Raw genomic sequence first — 23,734 nt, forward strand, 5'->3', positions numbered from 1 at the left:
CATACACGTCTTGAGATATAAAACTATATTTTTTAAGCGTTGCATTTTTGAATAGTTATCTAATAGTACTCTAATTTTACTCTAATTGTGACCTGGTTCATAAGAAAAAATCAATGCACAGACTAGGTTCACACGTTCATCAACAATCCATGTTTAACAAAAATGCAGTGGGACCAAGCATGTGTGCTGGTTCCTGTGTGCACATCCACTACAATAAACAGCCCAGGACACCCTTCCTAGGTTTTTTATTGTGATGTCCAAACCCAGAACTCTGGATTGTTGGGGGACAAAGAGCCCAGAATTTTAACACAGTGGGCATGTGGGAACTGTCACAGATGCTCCCACTGTATTCGAAACAACCCACAGTTTATTAACCATGGGTTGTTGACGATATGAGTACTGGGTGACAGTTTCTAATTTATTTGTAGTGTCAGCGTCCAAAAAAGTAAGTCCGCCAAATACCTTTTCCATGGACAGAGGTGCCACATTGAAGTTCAGTTCATCCTGTTAACCTTCAAAGCTTTTCATGGTCTAGCTCCTTCCTATCTCTCCTCTCTCATCTCACACTATTGCCCCGCTCGTGCTCTTCGCTCCTCTGATGCCATGTTTCTCGCCTGCCCAAGGGCCTCTACTTCCCTTGCTCGGCTTTGTCCATTTTATTCTGCTGCCCCTTACGCCTGGAACCCTCTTCCAGAACATTTGAGAACTACAAGTTCAATCGCAGCTTTTAAAGCTCAACTAAAAACTTTTCTTTTTCCTAAAGCTTTTAAAACTTGATGTTGTGCGGACTTTATACTGTTTATACTGTTAGTTTTACCCTACCCTGTGCCTGCTTACCCTACCCTGTGCCTGTTTGCATTCTCTTCCCCTCCTTATTGTTTTACTATGATTTTATTAGATTGTAAGCCTATGCGGCAGGGTCTTGCTATTTACTGTTTTACTCTGTACAGCACCATGTACATTGATGGTGCTATATAAATAAATAAATTAATAATAATAATAATAATAATAATAATAATAATAATAATAATAAGACCTATATTGATGTAGTCTTACCACTCAGCTATTTAAGATTATATTTTATTTGTTTATTTATTTAAATTTATTTATTTTATTTATTTCATTTCTATACCGCCCAATAGCCGAAGCTCTCACAAAAATTAAAACCATGAAGAGCATAATAAAACAACCAACAATTTAAAAACACAAATACAAAATACAATATAAAAAGCACGACCAGGATAAAACCACACAGCAAAAATTGATATAGGTTAAAATATGAGATGGAAAAGCTCCCAGAGCAGCTTCCAGATCAATAAAAACAAGACAGTTCCTGCCCTCAGGTTTACAGTAAGAAATGCAGAACTCAAAAGGAAAAATTGACGGAGAAGGGAAAAGAAAACAAGATTGCTCAGGCACCCGTTAATGTTATACGGATTTTATCATGAGTGGCTGTAATGCAGCTGGAAGTTGCAAGGTACAAAAATGATAATGACTGGCTGGAATGGAAACAGGTGAAAGAGAAGAGCCAAAAAAAAATATTGCTAAGCTGACGGAGCGGCCCTGCTGCCTAACTCTCCCTCTGCTACAGCCTGATGGAATGGCTGCTGCGTGACATTTGGGAGGGAGGCAAAGCCCAATGGAGCTGACTTCTTAACTAAGCTAGAAGAGCCTTCAGTGTGGTGGCCCCCTTCCTATGAAGTTTGCTGCCTTTGGAGCTCTGGCAGAAGCCAAGTTGTGCTGCTTCCAGTGCCTCCTGAAAACAAGCCTTCCTTGTGTGGCCAGCTGCAGTTTCATCTGAAGTCTATTTCTTTTAAAAATAGTAAATTTAACATGCTGTTCACTGCTCCAAAATGTTGGATGTGGAGTGATATACAAATACTGTATATAAAATAGATAAGTTGGTGATGCCGCTTTGCTTCTCTGCCCCTGCGGCAGCTTGATGGAATGGCTGCTAGATGGTTAAACTACGCATTACTGTAGTATTGAAGAGGAGATACTTTGGTAAGAGAAGGTTGATGTAAACTTTTCTACAAGAAGTATGTGATTACTCCCACTCCCAATAAAATCTTTGGCCACCATCCAGTGCAGAATTATCAGTGGATTTCACTTCTTCACAGTGAAATCAAATACATATCTACTCAGAAGTCACCATGAGCTCATTTGGGTTCATTCCCATGTAGGTTTGCTTAGGGTTTTAACCCATGTCTCTGTTGGATTATGGCTTTTGAACTCCGCAAGGTTTGATTTTTTTCCTATTCAAACATCTATATTGTGGTGTGTGTTTTAAAGATGATAGTAAAACTAAGTTTTGAATCTGGCTTGAAGTTCATCCTTTCATTTCTTTACTTACCATTCCTTCATAATATAACCTCTTTCTAGATTGATTGACTAATGTTTTGGAAGTAATTAACCTGTTCATAGAGTATTTATGGTTTCCTTTGTGTGTGTGTGTGTAAAAAGCTTTCCTATAAATTTTCTAGACATGAGTCAGGAAAAAAGTACTGACGCTTAGAAGTTTTATTCCTAATTGCTGGGAATGCAAAGCATAAATTAGAATTAATATTAGACTCATCGCCTCACCTGCACCCACAGCAAGTTCTCAAAATACCACAGACTTTTTTAGGCTGTAAACCTACACATAGTTACCTGGGAGTAAGTCCTATTGAATGCAACAGGACTTGCTTTTGAATTGACATGCATAGGTTTGTGCTTTTTCATATATTTTGCTTTTTGACCTCTCACTTGTGGATCGAGGCGGGGAACAACACCAGACATAATATAATACATAGAATTAGTTAAAAGAGCATATAAAACCAATACAATATTAAAATAACAATCACAGCATCTTAAAATTCTTAGGTTTAAAAATCTTCTTTGAACTACAAGACTCTGATATCAAACCCATCAAACAAGCACCCACCTCCATCTGATTTCTGCTGCAAATTCAACTGTTTTGTTTCGTGTTTCTCCTTGGCCGATGGCTGGTTGGCCACTGTGTGAACAGAGTGCTTGACTAGATGGACCCTTGGCCTGATCCATCATGGCTCTTCTTATGTTCTTATGTGTTCTTCTGTTTCCACAGGGGTTAGAGATACATATAATCTTGAAAAATGCTTTCTATAGTAGTGCAGTTTTTTCTGAATAGTTGAAAATTTAGATTACCAGTGTAGAAGTAGAGCTCCACTGAGTGAGTCATTATTTCTTTTTTGTAACACTGATCACTCAAAATCCTGTTGAGTGTATATTTAAGCTTGGGCAGTCTCTTATTGTGTTCACAGTGCTGTCCTCCTGTCCTGCATTAGCTAAAATTGCCCTGGCTGACTGTGTGTATGTAAATCCTTGTAGCCACTAAGAGGCTTGAAACAGATACTGCCAAAACTTAACGGGGATCTGCAAACCTGCCATGGCCATTACCACCACCTTTGCAATTCTTATTGGGCCCATATTACATGCCAGAGCCTAGATATACACATATTTTCATAAGCTATTACCTCACATCTCTAGGCCTCTTCAAATGTTCACTTCCACAGGACTGATTTTAGAATGGTTCCCATGTGGAAAATGTGATGGTGGAATTGAAAATCCACATGGATTTCCCAGGAAATATCTATGAGTAGAAGATGGCAGGCGTTTCAGCATCCTGTTCACTGTTCTTTCCTTGCCTGTGTGTGTGTCTCCAGTTTCAGCGTAATGTTTTCCATGTGTATTCCTTAATGGGAACCATTCTCAAAACACTCATGTGGAAGAAGATGTTATATCAGAATTAATTCTCACTTCCCTGACACTTCTTGTCTATTGAAGCATGGATGTATTTGCATACATGTGTGCCACTAAATACCAGTTGCTGGGGAGCAACAGCAGGAAAGGACTATTGCCTTTGGGTCCTGTTCGTGGGCTACCCAAAGGCACTTGGTTCACCACCATGGGAACCATGATGCTGGACTAGATGGACCTTTGCTGTGATCCAGTAGGGTTCCTCTTATGTCCTTACGATGAATTTACCTTTACATGAAAATAAAGGTAGCCATATTGACCATAAGAAAAATTCCAAAATCTATTTTGTTGTAATACCTTTATTAAGCCAACCAAAAGACCACAAATACATGCACCCCAAAAATATGCAACCTTTTGACCTTTGCTACTCAAATTGGCTTCAATTTCATTACCAAGACCAGCATCTACAATTACCTCCTGCTTTGTTAATATAAAGACTGCCTAATTTCTCTCTGTGATTCACTGGCAAAAGGAGCCAGTGTGCTTTGACCAATATAGAAAGCACTCCTGAAAATAGCTGGACTTTATATGTTCCAAAATGGAGGATTCAATATTCCCCCGTCCTCCTTCCCAGTATAACCAGGGACAGAACCATGACAGAACCTGCTGACCTACAGACACTGACCTACAGACACTGAACTTGGAGACAATGTGATCCAGTCACCTCCCCCACCCCCGGCCTTTTATAACAGATCTGGGGATTTTGAAAGCTTGCATAATTTTTGGGTGATCTTTTGGTTGTCCTAATAGAAGTATTGCAGCAACATGGATTTCAGAATTTCATGGTCATTCTGATGTAGTCACAGACATGGATGAAATTGTAACAGGACACTTGTGGGTATTTTTTAAGTGAGTAGAATGTGGCACAGGATGTAAAGATTTTAAATCATGTAGTTGATGATCTACTACCACAACTAATATGGATCCTTAAAATTAACGGATCCCATCCCTACTTTTACATCAGCCCTCAACCTGCAGAACAGATGGGATATGAGAGGATAATTGTTCTTTTAATGTCTCTCATTCTATCTCTAAAACAGCTCAGCATTGTCTGGAAGCATTACAGCATGTGTATTAACAAATTAGCTCCATATACACAATAGCACTCTTATCGCTGAGAAGTTGACTTTGAAAGCTGTTTACACATTGGGCATAAATGCATTTCCTTTTTCTTCTTTCCTCCCCCGCATCAGTTTTGCTGAAGATTTTATTTTCTGTTGAAAGTGCAGGAAATTCAGACAACTGTCTTGGAAATGTCCCAGAATGATTACAAACAAGATACATATGCTTCTCTCATAATGATTCAAAATAGAGGAAACTATCTTAAAATTGTTTACTAATCCAAGTTTTCTTATAAGTTAAAAAGTACCTACCCTCATTGAAGCCCATTTTATGTGTCGCTACCTGAGATCGGGGCTTGCCTCTTGAATCTGATTGGATGGAATCGAGACCAGAGCAGTCAATCAGAGCAGTCAAGCACCATGTACATTGATGGTGCTATATAAATAAATAATAATAATAATAATAATAATAATAATAATAATAGATGCAGCAGGTAGCCTCCTTTTCAAATGGGTGCTTTCAGCTCACAAGAGCCTTTAATTATTTTATCGATTGAGTTTATTTGTGGGATACAAACCCACAAGGGCATACAGTTTCTAAACTGTTAAGCATCTGCAAAATATAGCCAGAGCCATCAGCATATGTTTATTTCAAATAGTCTGCTACCAGGATCTAAGTTTACAATAGGTTTTGCAAAGATAGAGGCAGTAGAAAATACAAGGCTAACATAGAGGTTAGTGTAAGTAAACCGCAAAAGCAAGAGGGCAAGGAATTTGAAGTCATGCAAGACGGAATTGTATAATTGATGATTCTCACCAGTCAGGCTCCTGCCCAGTCACTCCATTACCATCTCCAACATATAATCCAGAATCCAACATGTAAGAAGGGTCTGGTGAGAATAAGGAAGGTACTCATGCCAGTGGCCATGGTAGTTCTGCAGACCTCATCTCTCCAGACAATATCCATATGTTTGCAGGTTTTTGCTGACAGCAGAAACATGTTTAAAATGAAAGCTATGATTGTAAGGATGCCAAACTCTGCAGCCAATACCAGATTCCAACTTGTTAGTTGAACCTGGATTCCTGCTTGTGTTAATACATAGCTAGAAGTGATTAAACAGACTCAGTAATATAATCCCTGTGTTACAAAAAGACATGAAAGCTGTTTAGGTCTAAGCATTGGCACATTGTCTGAAAGACCATTTAAGTGTATCAGGTGAGCAAAATTAAGGTCAGTTCACGCAACCAAATTGGCACGTTAAGAGTTGTGCATTAAGCAAATCCATAGAGCGGATGTCATATGATAGAGCGGTTCTTCAGCTTGATCCCCATCAACCCTGCTACCAAGTTTAGAGTAGCTTAGCAGTACCTTCGTAGATATGGGTTGAGCTGCAACCAGAATATGTAGTGAAACAGTGACAATTTCGCTACTACCTGTATACTTTATATTGTTCTTAGTATAGCAGTTGGGTTGTGTGCAGTGTGGCCCTTTGGGATAGGGCATCTTCAGAGTACTTGCTTGTGATCTCTCACTTTATCATTTTAAATGTCCCTCTTGGTTTTAATCAGCATAGGCTTTATAGATCAGCATAGGCTTTATAGATCAGCATAGGCTTTATAGACAGTATCTGTTTCTGTCTCAGTATTAGCACAATGTCATTATTGCATGCTAGGCAAAGGGAAGAAGCGGCAATTGGCTGTTGAATTTCAGTGGGAAATCAGACCACACTGACATTAGTGGCAAATCGTGCTGCCACAATTCCGTAGCAAATCACTGCTTTTTTTATATAACAAATACTAATGCTGCTTTACAATAGTGCAACATCATTAGCGTTGGTGCTGTGACAGCATTGGAATCCTCCATAGGCTGTCTGTCTTCTCTATCAGCCTTAGGAAAAGGAATAACCGTCTAAATTCGCACAAGTCTGTAGAGTTAGAAATACCCTATGAGCTAACACGAATACAAGGCTAAAAGCTTGGAAAGTGAGCTAGAACTTGCTTCTTGGTATAGTGTTCAGTTTGGGCACAGGGTGCAGCCACTTCACACACAGGGAAAGGAGTTTGGACAGAGCAGAATTGTTGAACCTAGAATTACCTCGCTAGATCGGTCTGATAGTTCTGATAGTTCAGTACATTCTGGATGCTCCCCGTTGTACACTAGAAATATGCTGGGTATGGATATGGAGGCTCCCTTTAAGCTCTCATGGCCATCACTACACTACATTGGAAAGGCAGTGTGGTATAGTGGTTAGAGTGTTGGACTAGGACTTGGGAGATCTGGGTTCTATTCCCCATTTGGCCTTGGGGACTTAGGGCCAGTCCCTGGCCTAATCTACACCAAGCAGGATATTGCACTATGAAAGCGGTATATAAAAGGCAGGAGCCACACTACTGCTTTACAGCGGTATTGAAGTGCACTGACAACTGTTGGGGCCCATTGATACAGACCATGTACCACTTTCATAGTGCTATATCCTGCTTGGTGTGGCTCCTGCCTTTTATATACCACTTTCACAGTGCAATATCCTGCCTGATGTAGATTAGGCCACTGACTCTCAGCCTAACCTAGCCCACAGAGTAGTTGTGAGGATAAAAATGGAGAGGAAGAGAATTATATAAGCCTCCTTCAGTTCCTTGAAAGAACGCGGGGAAAGGTAGGATAAAAATGTAATGATAAATAATAAATAAACTCATTCTCTTCTAATTTGACTAATTATTTTTTAAGTTACTGGTCTCATCACATGGGAAGGAATCCATAAGATTCTTAGGCATTTTAGGAGGAAATACTTCCTTCTGTTCATCCTCTACGTATGGGGAATCACTGGCTGACTCCAAGTTCTTACGCTGGGAAAGAATAAAATTATTTTTATATGCTCCATTTGTTGGCATTTCATAGTTACTTTGGACATGTCTACACCAGAGGAAGGAAAGGAGAGGATCTCGCGATATGCTGGTCATGAGTTCCATCCCCTGGGTTCACATGCGGCACGCAGTGGTTTTACTCTTTTGAGGTTTTATTCTGTTTTAACCCACATTATTGTTCTTTTGTTTTAATATTTGTTATGAATACCATCTTGTGGCTGAAAAGTATTCTATAAATATATTAATTAATTCATAAATACACACCTCGGTAAAGCCAAATTTACTATTATTGCTAATAATTTGTGTATTGTTTCTAATGCCTTTTAATTGTGTATCTCATTCATTCTTCAACAACTTTAGCAAATAGATTGCATTTATTTCCAGCTTATAGAACAGGAACTGCATAGGGACCTTAAACCCATGGGTGACCTGGGATTTGAAGCTAGGTCTTGGTCGGAGTATAATTGGAATGAGCTGGATCTTAAGACAGGTATATGCAAGCTGTCATATCTATTCATAACAATCAAGACTACAAAAATCTTTGCCATGTGATCCTTTTTTACGGGGGCATCTGTGAGGGTAGACTGAACCAGTTACCTAGGGAGGTGGTGGGCTCTCTCATACTAGAGGCATTCAAGAGGCAGCTGGACAACCATCTGTCAGGTATGCTTTATTGTGGATTCCTGCACTGAGCAGGGGGTTGGACTCGATGGCCTTATAGGCCCCTTCCAACTCTACTATTCTGTGATTCTAAGTATAGGATTTGGTGATCTCACTTACAGGGCTGTGGTACTCTTTGATTAGGTCTCACTCACCTCTTCTACCACACTAGCTGAGGTTTATTCAATGCTCTTGGTTGACGTTTCCTTGTTCTAGAAGAAGAAGAAGAAGAAGAAGAAGATTGGGCTGCCTTTTAGGGTAGGAGATGAAGGTATCTGAGCCCTCAACTTTGACCAACCTGCATTGCCTTCACTTTTAAAATGGCATACCCTCTTTTGTGTTTTCCAGAATCTTGCCTGCATGCTGGCCAGACATTCTTGTTCTACATTTTAGTGTTTGGCTACTGTGTCCAAGGATGGATGCTGCCTAAACAAATTTGTAGAATGTTAGGATATTTATCTGCACTAGTCTCATGATTTCAAAGTTAGAAGTGGAGTGGAGGGCCGCAACTGTTTCAAAAACCTTAACTATGTAGTGCAAAAATACCAGTCTAATTATATACCTTTCCTCGTGGATAGCAGCTGTTGCATCGAAGGAAAACGCTGCTAGAACATTTCTCGTTTGACCCATTGTCTTGAGGGAGGAGAGAGATAAATGATGTGTTTCAATTGTTTTGAAATCAGTGCGCAAGTTATTACACAGGGTGATAAAAACTTTCACGTTAACTCTGAAATGTTTTTATAACCTTGTTTATATCTGCCCTGACGCCATGTCTAGATGCAGAAGTCCTTTGCCATACTGATGATGTACAGCAACAAAGCACAGTATTGCTTCCTCTCGTGACAATATTTCACCATCCTCTCATCCACTCATTGTCCTTGGCTTTCTGCTTGTTATCCTGCCCCCACCCCACTGATGTTGCCTCTTCTTAGAAGCCTAGCATTACTCCAAATGCTACAAGTCAACATCAGAGGGAAATATAATACGCTTTTGATGAGAGCATGTAAGAACTTGGGGCGTTTGTCTTGGGACCGCAATACCTGATAGAACGCCTCTCCCGACATGAACCTACCTGTACACTGCGCTCAGCATCTAAGGTCCTCCTCCGACTGCCTACTCCGAGGGAAGCTCGGAGGGTGGCAACAAGGGAGAGGGCCTTTTCGGTGGTGGCCCCCCAACTTTGGAATGATCTCCCCGATGAGGCTTGCCTGGCACCACCACTGTTACCTTTCAGGCGCCAGGTCAAGACTTTTCTCTTCTCCCAGGCATTTAATAGCATTTAACAACGCTAAAGTTTGTTTTTAACAGACCCCAGAACTGTTGTTTTTAAATGGATAATGTTGTTTTTATATTGCTGTCTATATGTTTCTGATGGTTTTTAAAATTTTGTATATATATTTTTAATGTTTACTGTTTTTAACTGTTGTAAACCACCCAGAGAGCTTCGGCTGTGGGGCAGTATATAAATAATAATAATAATAATAATAATAATAATAATAATAATAATACCTATAAAGCCTTACACGGCTTGGGACCACAATACCTGATGGAACGCCTCTCCTGACGTGAATATACCCAATCACTACGTTCAACCTCTAAGGTCCTCCTCTGGGTGCCTACTCCGAGAGAGGCTCGGAGTGTGGCAACGAGGGACAGGGCCTTTTCGGTGGTGGCCCCCAGACTATGGAACGATCTCCCTGACGAGGCTCGCCTGGCGCCAACGCTGCTATCTTTCCGGCGCCAGGTTAAGACTTTCCTCTTTGCCCAGGCATATGGCGGCACATCTTAATCACCCACCTGTTTAGTTTTTTAATGGTTTTTAATGCTGTATGTGTGTTTGTTCCGTGTTTTAAAATTTTAAATTTTGTATACTTGTTTTTATCTCAATTTTAGAATTTCTGTAAACCGCCCAGAGAGCTCTGGCTATGGGGCGGTATATAAGTGTAATAAATAAATAAATAATAAGCTGCAAAAATTACTAGCCTTCAAATGTGTCTACTAGCCTGCTAGGGGTGGAAATGTCCAGCCCTCCTCCAGCAGCCTGCTGCATTTCTACGGTGGGTTTGAAGGGGGTGTTACATCCTTTGGCAGCCTCTGTACTGCGCACAGAGGAGGGGCAGAGTGTTCTAGCTCTTCACCTCTGCCAGACCACTCACTCTCCTGTGTGAAAATACCTTGTTGCCTACAGCAGCCAGGCAAGTGCTTAAATACAAGGCTGATGTACGTATCTACTCTGCAAACTTCTCTCGATTTTGGACGACTTTAACCGCTGTAGCTATCCCTCAAAGAATCCTGGGAATCTTTGTAATAATAAATTCTGGGTGCTGAGGATTCTCTGTTGACAATCCTAGCGCTGCACCGCCAGCACCAAATTACAGTTCTCCAGGTTACTTTGGGAGAGGGAATGACTATTAGGCCACAACTACACCTAAGGTTTATCCAGGGATCATCCAGGGTTCGCCCCTGCCTGAGCACTGGATCCCCTGTGTGTCACCTAGATGAACAGGTTTGACCCCTGGATGATCCAGGGATAAACTTTAGGTCTAGCTATGGCCTTAAACCACTTAAGGAATGAAGTGTCCATACGTCTTGAGTGGTTTAGCACAGATCTTTTACTTCTCCTTGTTTAAAAAGAAGAGTTTTAGGGTTTTTTTCTTATTGCAATGTCTAGCAGGGGATCTCATTAGCTGCAATTCGAGATACAGCAGTATATCTGTGGCATTAAAAGGACAGATCTAAAATCTCATGTCACCAAAACAGCAGGGCGATAGGAGATATACCAACAATAAATATTTGCTCCTGATCAGGGATTCCAACATTTTGTGCCGTGTGTACTGTGTCATGGCGGGAAGATACTTCAGCTAATTATGAATCTGAGTTAATCTATTTCCAAAAAGATTCAAGCAAACGTTGAATTGGGTCCTCACAGAACTGGTTTGTTTGGGAGCCCTAGTTTGCCTTTTCCTGGTTCCTTTTTGCCTGGCTCTGAGGATAACCTTTTTTATCAGCCTAGTTTGTAGGCAAAGAAGTGTTATTTCTCTGTGCACTTGACACACCTGGAGTTCACCTGTATATGCCACTTCAGTGTATTTCTCCCTTAGCTTAAAATACTTTTTCTAAGGAAGATCAACAAAATTATCAATAAAGAACAAACCAACAAACCTAAGAGATGTTATTTTCGTGTGGGTTAACAGCTTGCTCTGCAAACTCAGAGCTCCATTCTCATTCAGGAATATATAAAGGACATAAGAACATCAGAGGTGCCCTGCTGGATCAGACCAAGAGTCCATCTAGTCCAGCACCCTGTTCACACAGTGGCCAACCAGCCATCGGCCAGGGATGAACAAGCAGGGCATGGTGCAACAGCAACCTCCCACCCATGTTCCCCAGCAACTGGTGCACACAGGCTTACTGCCTCGAATACAGGAGATAGCACACAACCATCAGGGCTAGCAGCCATTGATAGCCTTCTCCTCCAGGAGTTTATCCAACCCCCTTTTAAAGCCATTCAATTTGGTGGCCATCACTACATCCTGTGGTAGTGAGTTCCATAATTAAACTATCCGTTGTGTGAAGAAGTACTTCCTTTTATTTGCCCTGGATCTCCCACCAATCTGCTTCATGGTATGACCCTGGCTTCTAGTATTTTGGGAAAGGGGAAAAAATGTCTCCCTATCCACATTCTCCATATCATGCATAGTTCTGTACACCTCTATTGTGTCTCCCCTCAGCCTCCTCTTCTCCAAGCTAAACAATCCCAGCTGATGTAACCTTCCCTCATAAGGGAGATGCTTCAGCCCATTGTTTTGCTTAAGCTATCGTGGTTTTGCTTAAGCCATCAGCTACTTAAATAGTGAGGACTTTGCTACCAATTAAACTGTGTCTAAAAATAATTGTGTCCTATTCTGTGGTTCCTTGAGAATAACAAAGGCAGTTGGTAGCATCTACTGGCAGACAGATCAAGGCAGGAAGTAAATAGGACCTTGGCTAGCTCTAAGTGGGCCCTGCTGACTGGAACTCTCTCTCCTATTAAAATAATAGGAGGATGTTGTCTCAGCAAGGAGATAACAGAGTTCCTACGGAGTTCTGTCTACAACTTGGCATTATGATCTGTTCTGAGGATCAGGGAGGCATGCTGACAATTCTGCAAAGGGGTGGTGTGTCGTTTGAAGATTATATGAACGCATAGATTCCCCCAAGATCTTCACCTTTGCACTTCAAAGAAAATTATTTATTTATAGACTTCTACCATACCTTTTCTCAGCAATTGAGGCACGTACAACATTTTTAAATAGTGAAATTGTACATTATTATTATTATTATTTATTTATATAGCACCATCAATGTACATGGTGCTGTACAGATAACACAGTAAATAGCAAGACCCTGCCGCATAGGCTTACAATCTAATAAGTTGTCAGTGTAATTTAAATGATGGGGAATACATGGGACTAAAAGTGAAAAGAGATATTTGCCTGTTTTGCAAGACAGTTCAATATTATTATTATTAATTTATTTGATCCAGAAGGATTCCCTTTCGATCCAGAAGGATCCCCTTAATCTTTATATAAAATAATAAAACCTAATTACATAAGGGCTGCTTCTACACCTCCCGACTTAAAATATGTCTGCCCTTCCTGATTTTATCATTTGAGATCCCCTTATTAGCTTCCTAGGAACTACAGAATTCTCTGAAACACAGGCATAGCTGCCTGCACTAGCTGACCCTAAAGTTCTTCAGGATGGAGCATTACTTCAATTTCTTGAAGAGCCGCCTTTTGAAATGGAAAATTTTCAACATTGCTGACAGACAGGCTAATCGGACTGAGAGGTATCATCCTATTAGTCCCATAGAATGAAGCTTGGAAAATATGTCAAGGTGCTAACTTCCTCAACGTAATGTGGCCTTCTAAAAGATATCACAGCAGATTTTGTGTGTGCAAAACTTAACATAGACAGTGTGCCCCTGAAGGGCCATTTAGAAAGAAATTAAGAATTGGAAACTGGCTGTACAGTAACTTTTGTTATATAATGTATGTTCTGCCTAATATACATCAACTTGTTTCTTATAGGCACAGGACCTGAATGTTATTGAAGAAGTCATTCGAATGATGTTAGAGATAATCAACTCCTGCTTGACCAACTCCCTACATCATAATCCTAATTTAGTGTACGCACTGCTTTATAAGCGAGATCTCTTTGAGCAATTTCGAACGCACCCCTCTTTCCAGGACATAATGCAGAATATAGATCTGGTAAGTGACGATTAACTTCCCAAGGCATTTGAAAATGCCATTTATATTATTTTCTTAAATAGATACTTTTCATATATATGTTCTTTGCATTATAATTGTTCCCTTCATTGTAGAAGTCCAGTTCATATTTTTCTGGTATTTGCACACATATATGTATAGTTCTCACATCTGTGTACAGACGGCAGAAGTGATGATTTCTATATAAAAGTATCCAAAACCTCTACGCGCGGTACAAAAATGAGAAAGCGGAAGCCTTGCTTTGTAGGCTTGCAATTTAATAGATATGATACTAAAGAAAAAAGCACAGGAAGAAAGACTAAAACATGGAAAGATTGTCCTATGGTTAGCTGTTGTGACTGTTTCTGCTGTAGGGGGTTTAAAATGGTTTTATACAGCTATATTTTATACTGTACTTTTTATTCAATTATAAGCTGCCATAAGAGCCCTTCTAGAGCTACCAGGCATATAATAGCTGCAGTGGAGGGCAGGCGGGTAGAGTTGGGGAGATCTAAATATTTCCTACCTTGCTGGAAGACTGCTGCAATCAGGATGCTTGCTTTCCCCTCTTGCAGAGACACCAGACAAGACAGGAGGTGGCACGCAGTCCTACCTTCCAGCAGGAGAGGGTTTTTGTTTGCTTCTTACTTTTAAGCAATTATAAGCTGCATTCTCTGAAACAGCATATAGAAAAACTGCCTTAAGATAACATCATTAATCAGTGAATTAAAAAAATGCTTTGTCTGTTCCTCCAGCATACACATCTATCGGAAAATAATACTCTTCATAGTTTACTAGCTTTAATATAGTGGAACAAATAAGTCTATACTTATTTGTGCAATAATTACAGAAGTCTGAAAACCCCTCAAAAAGCATAATCTTGAGAGCTAATCGACAAGTATGTGAGGCATGTGAGAACTACCACCCTGTCGCTCATAGGGTAACTTTGGGGCAAGGTTCTTGGCAGCTTCAGACCTTCTTTTAGGAAACTGGTTATCTGGACCCATTTCAGTCTGGTTGCAGGCCAGGGCACGGCACTGAAACAGCCTTGGCTGCTCTGACTGACGACTACTCCGGGTGAAAGACAGGGGAAGTGCGCCCCTGTTGATCTTCCTAGATCTCTCAGCGGCTTTTGATACCATTGATCATGGTATCTTACTGGATCAGCTCTGCAAGATGGGAGTAGGAGGCACTGTGTTACAGTAGTTCCGCTCCTACTTGCAAGGCCGATTCCAGAGAGTGATATTGGGGGGATTCCTGTTCCACCCCATGGCTATTAAGCTGTGGGATGCCACAGGGTTCTGTTCCATTCCCCATGCTGTTCAACATCTAAATGGAGCCACTGGGTGAGGTCATTAAGGGTTTTAGGATTCAGAGTCATCAGTATGCTGATGATACTCCGCTCTACTTCTCCTTGCCGTCGGAGTCAGCTGGGGCTGAGAAGGTGCTGGACCAGTGCCTGAAGGCTGTAATGGCCTAGATGAGGGTTAATAAAGCTGAAGCTGAATCCTGACAAGATGGAGGCTCTGTGGGTTTGTGGTTCCAGAGTCCAGGAATTGGGTAAGCAACCTGTTCTGGATGGGGTTGCACTCCCTCCGAAGGAGCAGGTGCATAGCTTAGGAGTACTCCTAGATTCATCCTTGTCACTGGAGGCCCAGGTGGACTGTGGCCCGGAATACTTGCACCCAGCTTTGGCTGATCCGCCAGCTACAGCCTTTCCTGGACAGGAATAACGTAGCCACAGTAGTGCAGGCACTGGTAACTTCCTGATTAGACTACTGCAATGCAGTCTACTTGGGGCTGCCCTTGAAGAGGACTCAGAAATTGCAGCTAGTGCAAAATGCATCAAGTAGACTGCTGACCAGTACATCCCACAAAGACCATATAACACCGGTCTTAAAGGAATTGCACTGGCTGCCTATACACTTCCGGTTGGACTTCAAGATGCTGGTAATGACGTTTAAAGCCGTAAATGGCTTAGGAACATGGGTGGGAGGCTGGGAAACATGGATAGGAGGGTGCTGTTGCACCATATCCTGCTTTCTTGGTCCCTGATCGACAGTTGGTTGGCCACTGTGTGAACACAGTGCTGGACTGGACCCTCGGTATGATCCAGCATGGCACTTTTCATTCCTAAGCCAACGCAATAATCCCAACTGTCCTGCAACTTGCCTTTCTCACTAAAGCCCTGTGAAAAAAATAAAGTTTTAACTTGCCTCCCAAGCCCATCAACATATTTTCTTTGATAGGGAATTCTGTAATATAGGGGCCACCATTGGGAAAGTTCTATCTTATGTAACCATCCGCCGTATTTCAGATGGTGGAGTAAAAATGAAATGGGAGAAGGCAGTCCATAAGATACCCTAGGCAAAGCAACTTCGTGCACAATCAGATGCATATTTAGGCCAGAAAAGAAAAGAAAAAGAAATCCTAAAACTCCCAGCATTCCTCAGTCTGCTGATGTATTGGAGTAATATTTATGCTCCATGTGGCAAGCCCTGGTTCATGACCTTACTGCCTCATTCATAATTCTGGACATTTCCAGTCTGTTCTGGAAAATGCCAACATTTACTGTTAAATGAGGGTAAATGTGATCATTTGTTGAAGGGACTTCAGTCTTTCCTGGCATTGAAAAAAAGAGGCCAGTAGGAAGATTGTTCATTACCCTGTCTCTATCCCTGATACTTTGGCTGGTGCTGAGAGCAAGTATGCACACAAATGAGGTATGCTGTGCTACTCATACTCATAAAGTTGCATATGCCTACATTATTTACATAATGTTCAGGTTATGCTGGCTGTATTTGTGGGACTGAGTTACAGCAACTCTAATATTGTACAGATAGAAAACATCTGGGTTCACTTCGTAACCAGGGATAGTATGATTTCTGTTTTCATTTACTGCTAAAGTCTGTTCCAGAACTAAATGGACTCCAGTTCTGGAGGTTGTGACAGGCTTATTCTTACTGGTAATTGCTAACGCTGGACTGATGTCCAAAACATTACAGAAAGTTGGTCATTTGTTACTTTTGCTGTGTGGAGGATTTTCCTGCAAGATAGGTAGTTCTGATAAGTAAGTAAGTGGCAAAACATTTCAAGAAGTGGAGAACAATCGTAATAAATAAGTGAAGAATGACTACAAACATTTGCTGCAGTTGCCAGTTGTTGGCCCTTAAGGGTGTTTTTGTAGACAGGGTGTTCACTTGCTGTGCAGCGAGCTATTATTTTCATTTGCTTTAGGGGATATAATGGGACTTGTTAGATTAAAAAAGGAGATACTTGCAGCCCTGAGAACACTGTGGAAGTGTGTGTGTGTGCGTTTATCCTTACCTTCTCTCATGGACAAGATTGGTATAGCATGAAAGGGCTAGAAAGTCCCCAGTTTCAATCCCATTTCTGCCATGAACTCATAAGCTGGCCTTAGGCGAACCGCTCTCTCAGCCTCAGGCAAAGCAACAACCCCCAAGCAACCCAGTGAGGGTGGTCAGTAGCCACAGAAGGTTGAATGGCAGTTGGAGAAGAAAAATGGGAAACTTGGCAGTGGGGCAGGAGTGACCTGCTTTGAGCTCCTTACAGCCAGCCTCCCCTAACCTGGTGCCCTCCAGATGTGTTGGACTACACCACCCATCATCCCAGCCAGCACAGCATTGGCCACGCTGGCTGGAGATGATGGAGGTTGCAGTCCAACCATCTGGAGGACACCAGGTTGGGGAAAGCCTTGAAGAAGGCTTGGCTGGTTGGCAGGAACTCTGAACAGGAGCAGGCCTGCTGAGAGGTGAGAAAGTATACACTGGCCCTGTTTGGACAACATGCTCAACCATGGTGCTTAAGCATGTTGAGCTAAACATTATGGCTTAGTGTGTCATGTGAACTATGACTTAGTGTATCGTGTGAACCATTCCTAACCATGGTTGGCTACATAACTATGGCTTAAATACGCTCAGTAACCACTTGCTGCAAAGGGGTTAGCAGCCTAACCGTGGCTTAGTGTGTTGTCTGAACAGGCCCACTGCAGCATTTTGGTTGCAGGTCTTACCTGTCAAGTATAATTGCAATAAAATTTGAGCTTTTAGTCTTGCAATGTTTGCTTTGTGCTATGATTCTTTTGGGGTGGGGGGAATTTGTTAATGATTTGTAGTAGAGTGTGATTAGACTCAGCAGACTAGTAATTTCTTTACTGAAGAAATGCTTTTCCTATTGAATTTCATTCGCTTTGCACTTCAAGCATATTCTGAAAAGTCTTCTTTGCAAGCCTGACGAGTCTTCTGCTCCCAAAGAGAGGAGATGCCTGTACTTGCTTGCAGCAATGGTGTATCTCATCTGAATCCTAGAGCAATCAAACCATCAGCTCTCTTTTGTTTTACTAATAGCAGCAGAGTTGTAAGGGCCTAATTAGGCTCAAGGGCTCCAGTTGGGAGTCTAGCTCTGCAGTAAAAGGCAACTCAGACCTATAATTGCCATGCTGTAAACCACTTCCCAGTCCTTGAAGAAGATTATCAAAGGAATGTTAGAGCTCTCAATGACATGGGCAATGCTTCGCTTCACAGAAAGCTCCACCTGACTTCTCAAGATTGCGTGCACATGTAGCAGCATTGCTAGACCTGCCTTCCTTTATAACATATTGCAAAAATGATCATTCTAGGCCTTGGAGTGGAAGGTCATCAATGTGGGTTTCACAAGTCAGAGAATGCTCATGGAAAGAGCACCACTCATTACTCTCATTATTTCATGTTCTCTTAGGGAACCTCCTTAACATTTAAATTGGCAACGAAAGCCGTGCTGTAGTGCAGCTTCCAGCAGTGGCAGCACATGTACAGCAGGATTAAAAATAATAATCGTTCAGGTGTTCACCAAGAAGGGGCTGCCCATGGAGAAGAAGCACAATGAATTCTGTGTTGATGCAGATCGATTCGTTTGCTGTATATACTCACAGGCATGCGCACACATGCACGCACACACATGGTGCTTTACATAGGACAGATTAGGCAGGTCCCTGCCCCAAGGGGATTACGGTCTGAAAGCAGACCTAAAAAAATATTAAAGGAAGGGGAGGCTTCACCATAGCTCCTGGGATGCGTGCAATGGAAAAACTATTATTAACGGCACCTTCCTGGCTTCTTTGCTTTCTTTGCAAAGAGGGCTGCTTGTAGCTGCGTGGAGCTAATGTTTATTAACCCAGGATTTGACTATCAGAACGTGGCCATTTGAGAGAGTGGTTCAAAAGGTATGAAGAGAGCCAACTGAGGACATAATCATATGTAGTCTTTATATAGCACTGAGGTCAGTAATGCAGCACCCGTGGGCGCTGTTGCATCCTCACACATTCATTGGCACTTGGGCCACCTAGGGTGGGTTTCAGGACTGGAGTGGAGGAGAAGGGAGGCATGTGCGCCTGCTTGTATAATGCATGAGGGAGGAAGCAGCAGCCAGACACCTCTCCACCGTGCCTGGGTCCAGCTCCAGCTGAGAGCCCCCTCCTTCCTGCTACCAACTGTCTCTGCAGAGGCCATCAGTGGGGGAGGAAGCAGTAGCCAGGCACCTCTGCACCGTGCTGGGTCCAGCTCCAGCTGAGAGCCCCCTCTCTCCTGCTACCAACTGTCTGTGCAGAGGCCACCAGGGAGGAAGGAAGCAGCAGCCAGGCACCTCTGCACCGTGCTGGGTCCAGCTCCAGCTGAGAGCCCCCTCCCTCCTGCTACCAACTGTCTCTGCAGAGGCCACCAGTGAGGGAGGAAGCAGCAGCCAGGCACCTCTCCACCGTGCCTGGGTCCAGCTCCAGCTGAGAGCCCCCTCCCTCCTGCTACCATCTGTCTCTGCAGAGGCCACCAGTGAGGGAGGAAGCAGCAGCCAGGCACCTCTCCGCCATGCCTGGCTCCAGCTCCAGCTGAGAGCCCCCTCCCTCCTGCTGTCAACTGTAACTGCTGAACTTTCCAACTAAGATTGTAGTGCCTGAATTTGCTTTCCTTTTCCCCCTCCTCCTCCTCCCTCCCAATCCCCTTTCCTTTTGTGTCATGTCTTTTAGATTGTAAGCCTGTGGGCAGGGGCTGTCGAGAAATACTTTTGTAAGCCGCCGTGAGAGCCTTTTTTGGCTGAATGGCGGCATAAAAATCCATAAATAAAAATAAAATAAATAAATGAATGGATGCATGTGTGTGTCTGTATAAAACAGGGAGGGAGAGAGAGTGAGTGAGTTTGGGGATATAAATGGGTGATCCAGAGAGAGAGAGAGAGAGAGAGAGAGAGAGAGAGAGAGAGAGAGAGGATTTTGGCTGCTGGGACTGTTGGGGGGCTGCAGTACAGAGTGAGAGAGTTTGGATCCTCAGTGAGAAGGAGAACTGTAGCTTTGTGTTTTAAGAATATAAGAAGTGCCATGCTGAATCAGACCAAGGATCCATCTATTCTAGCACTCTGTTCACACAGTGGCCAACCAGCCTTCGGCCAGGGACCAACAAAACAGGACATGGTGCAACAGCCCCCTCCCACCCATGTTCTCCAGCAACTGGTGCACACAGCCTTACTGCTTCAAATACTGGAGGTAACACAGAACCATCAGGGCTAGTAGCCATTGATCGCCTTCGCCTCCGGGAATTTATCCAACCCTCTTTTAAAGCCATCCAAATTGGTGGCCATCACTACATCCTGTGTTAGTGAGTTCCATAATTTAACTATGCGCTGTGTGGAGAAGTACTTCCTTTTATTTGTCCTGGCTCTCCCACCAATGAGCTTCATGGGATGATCCCAGGTTCTAGTATTTTGAGAGAGGGAGAAAAATGTTTTGGGCCTCAGACCCCCAACTCTGTCATCAATTTTCCCATGTATTCAAGTTCTTGTAGAAGTTACTTGCCTCTTGTTCTCTCCAGTTTGCCTTTCTGTATTCTTGTGACTTGGCATTCCTACGGCAGCTATTTTGTGATGGTTCCCATGACACCTCAAAATTCCAAATGTCCCTACCAGCCCAAAAAGGCTGGAGACCCCTTGTGAATGCTTTCAGGCATATAAACCAGTTCATATGCCTTATATCAACAGACCTTATGAGATAGGTTGGTGTTATTATTCCCAAAGTACAAATAGGTGGAAGAAGTTGAGAAATCATGGCTTCCTAAGGCCATGGGGAGTGCATACATGAGATGAGATTTGAACTGGGGACTTTCCAATCCTCAGATCAGTCTCTTGGCCACTAGATCTGGTATAGGTACGTTTTTGGATCCCTGCCATAGCACATTTGCTCAAGATGTATGTTTCTAAAGAACAGTGCTTAAATCCCCTATGTGGCTTAATTGAATTGTGAATACTAAATAATCTTTTTAATCTAGCATTAAACCTGACAGTTGATGAATATCAGTTAAGTATCCGTGAATGTCACATAAATTGCCATCATGCTCCAGTTTTGGCAGTTTTCAAGGCTTTGACACTTCTAAAAAAATTATCTGGTTGACAGACATCCTGACACTGCTTAATTAACCCATGCTTCCACTTGTTTATATTTTTTCTTATTCCCTTCCAGGTAATCAGCTTCTTTAGCTCACGGATCGAGCAAGCTGGGGCTGAACTGTCGGTGGAGCGAGTTCTGGAAATCATCAAGCAGGGAGCCGTTGCGCTGCCCAAAGACAGGCTCAGGGTGAGTGTTGGCGTAGCCAATCAGGGGGTCATATTCCACACAGTAGCACTTTAAAGATAATTTGTCTTTTCTCTCTTTTTGTTGGAATCTTGCATAGTCTGCTGTGCAGTTCCATGTGCATTGTGTTTAGGGATCTGTATGGATTATTGATCTATGTGCATGCTGCAGAAAAGGAATGAATGAATGGATGTCAAACATAGATTAGCAATTTTGCAACCGTTCACTTTTTAATATTCATTTTTGAGGGGGGTGGGGAAGAGCTTGTCTTATGTTTGGGAATTAAAAATAAAATTCCCTACTCTTGAAAGCTCAGGAGCACAGAAACTACTTAAATATCAAATTAATATTATCAAACTCTATCAAATAAAACATTAAATTGTAGCAATGACCATGAAATAGTAGCTTTGACCTCCCCCAATCTACGCTTGGGGTGGAAGTGAGAATATGCCTGCCTTCCCCCTGCTTCCATCTGGCATGTGGGTGTAACATTTTTCAATACGGTGTAAGCACGTAAAATCCAATATGTGTGACCCAGATTGTGTGGTTAATTCCTGGATTTTATCTAGGGGCTTGAATGCTGTTTGGGCCAATGAAAATTCGACTTTTAATGTGAGCATCCTAGTCATATATTACACCCACACGTGGATGTCCAGTGGTCTTAAAGCAGTTGGTTAGAAAGTAGATTTCCAAATGTTTTGTACTTCAACTCCCAGCATTCCTGACTATTGGCCATGCTCTCAAGGGCTTCTGGAAGTTGAAGTACAAAAACATCTAGAGATCTACCATCTGCCCCCCCCCCCTTCCTTAGAGGATGAACAGGCATGCCTGGTAGGTGGAGAGAAAAGACTTGGGGCACAGCTAGACCTAAGGTTTATCCTGGGATCATCCAGGGTTCGCCCCTGCCTGAGCACTGGATCCCCTGTGTGTCACCTAGATGAACAGGTTTGACCCCTGGAGGATCCAGGGATAAACCTTAGGTCTAGCTATGGCCATGGTCTCACTCCTCCACCACACATGGGGAAAAGAGTATTGTCCAAGCCAGGCTGGTATAATAAAAAATGATCCAATTTCTGGGGGAAGGGAATGCTCATGGCCTGCTCACAATCCCGTAGTTGTGCTTAAGGGTGCAATCCTACAACTCCCAACTTTCTCCAGCTAGCATGTTGGACTTTTTTCTGTCTAAACATGCATAGGATTGCACCCTAAAACTTGTAGTGGCCCCATGACATCTGTGTTGCACAGGACTCTGTACTCTGCTTTCTTTGGATTGGGAACCTTTATACTACTCTTTCTAAAGAAATGCGGACACTTCCTGTTTGTCATCTCTCAGAAAAAAAAGGTCACAAGTTTTATTTTCAAAAGTTTATATAATTACCAGGGTCATTATACAGAATGAAGAGAACAGTAATAAAAATCAGTGGTGTGGTCGGGGCAGGATTTTGTGATAGAGATCCAGGGTCTCACTCAGCAGGGTGAGCAGTTGGGCTCCAAAACGCAAGCAGGGCCGGCTCACCGAGTGAAGTAATACATCTTGCCATCTAAACAAGAAGGCCTAGAAGACCATTGTTTACAACGTTTACTGGATAAAGTACAGTAAAGAAATATCAAATTAAGAAGCAGAGCTGTGTCAGAGGAACTGGTTGTCCACTTAACTTTATGGAGACATTTTCATGACCAAACCCCAACATGAATCTAGAATCGTGTTAACCTGCCTATCCTTGAGAAATTTCATGGAGAACTGATCCTATGTTATATGGCTATGCGTATTTATTTAATGTTAAAAATGTTTTTAGACCACCCTTCATCTTTGTGCAGACCAGGGTGGTATACAAGAGTGTGATCAAAATGATCAAACAAGTTACAATAAAAACAGTAAAACAAATTCATCAGCATCACAAAAACGTAAAAGGGTAGCAAATATGGCAAACAGGCAATTAAAATGCTTAGGAAAACAAACAAACAATCAAGTATTAGAATGTAAGCCTATGCGGCAGGGTCTTGCTATTTATTGTTTTACTCTGTACAGCACCATGTACATTGATGGTGCTATATAAATAAATAAATAAATAAATAAATAAATAAATAATAAGCTGGCACCAAGAAGATTGCAGTGTCAGTGCTAGTCACACCTCCTTGGGGAGGGTTATTCCACACTCAGGGTGCCATGACAGAAAAAGCTCTTCCTTGTTGTCACATAATGTACCTGAGTTCTCCCTTGACCGTCTTAAACATGGGGCAGCACCTTGAATTGGGCTCAGAAGCAAATAGATAGCCAATACAGCTTCTTCAGAATCTGTGTTGTGTGATTCTACCTGGCCATACCAGTTACAATTCTGGCTGCTGCGTTTATTTATTTAGAATATTTATATACCGCTCCCCATTGAAAAATTTCAGAGCGGTGTACAAGGTAAAATGAAAATAAAAACAGAATTAAAAACAGTTAAAACAAAATTTAAAAGAAGCAAAAACAGAAATCCAAGGCTGCATGTTCAAGAAAGGCTTCTTGGAAT

At 42.2% G+C, this 23,734-nt stretch overlaps 1 protein-coding gene across 2 annotated transcripts in view; it reads left to right on the plus strand.

The window, feature by feature from the left end:
- Positions 1 to 23,734, plus strand: part of DYM (dymeclin) — a 228,634-nt gene that overhangs the window by 158,810 nt on the left and 46,090 nt on the right. For both annotated transcript variants that reach the window (XM_063128261.1, XM_063128262.1), the window contains 2 exons: positions 13,433 to 13,615; positions 21,111 to 21,224. In XM_063128261.1, the coding sequence (XP_062984331.1) occupies positions 13,433 to 13,615; positions 21,111 to 21,224 (297 nt within the window). The remainder of the gene's footprint in view (positions 1 to 13,432; positions 13,616 to 21,110; positions 21,225 to 23,734) is intronic.

This window comes from Elgaria multicarinata, chromosome 6, assembly GCF_023053635.1.
Source record: "Elgaria multicarinata webbii isolate HBS135686 ecotype San Diego chromosome 6, rElgMul1.1.pri, whole genome shotgun sequence".
Lineage (NCBI taxonomy): Eukaryota > Metazoa > Chordata > Lepidosauria > Squamata > Anguidae > Elgaria > Elgaria multicarinata.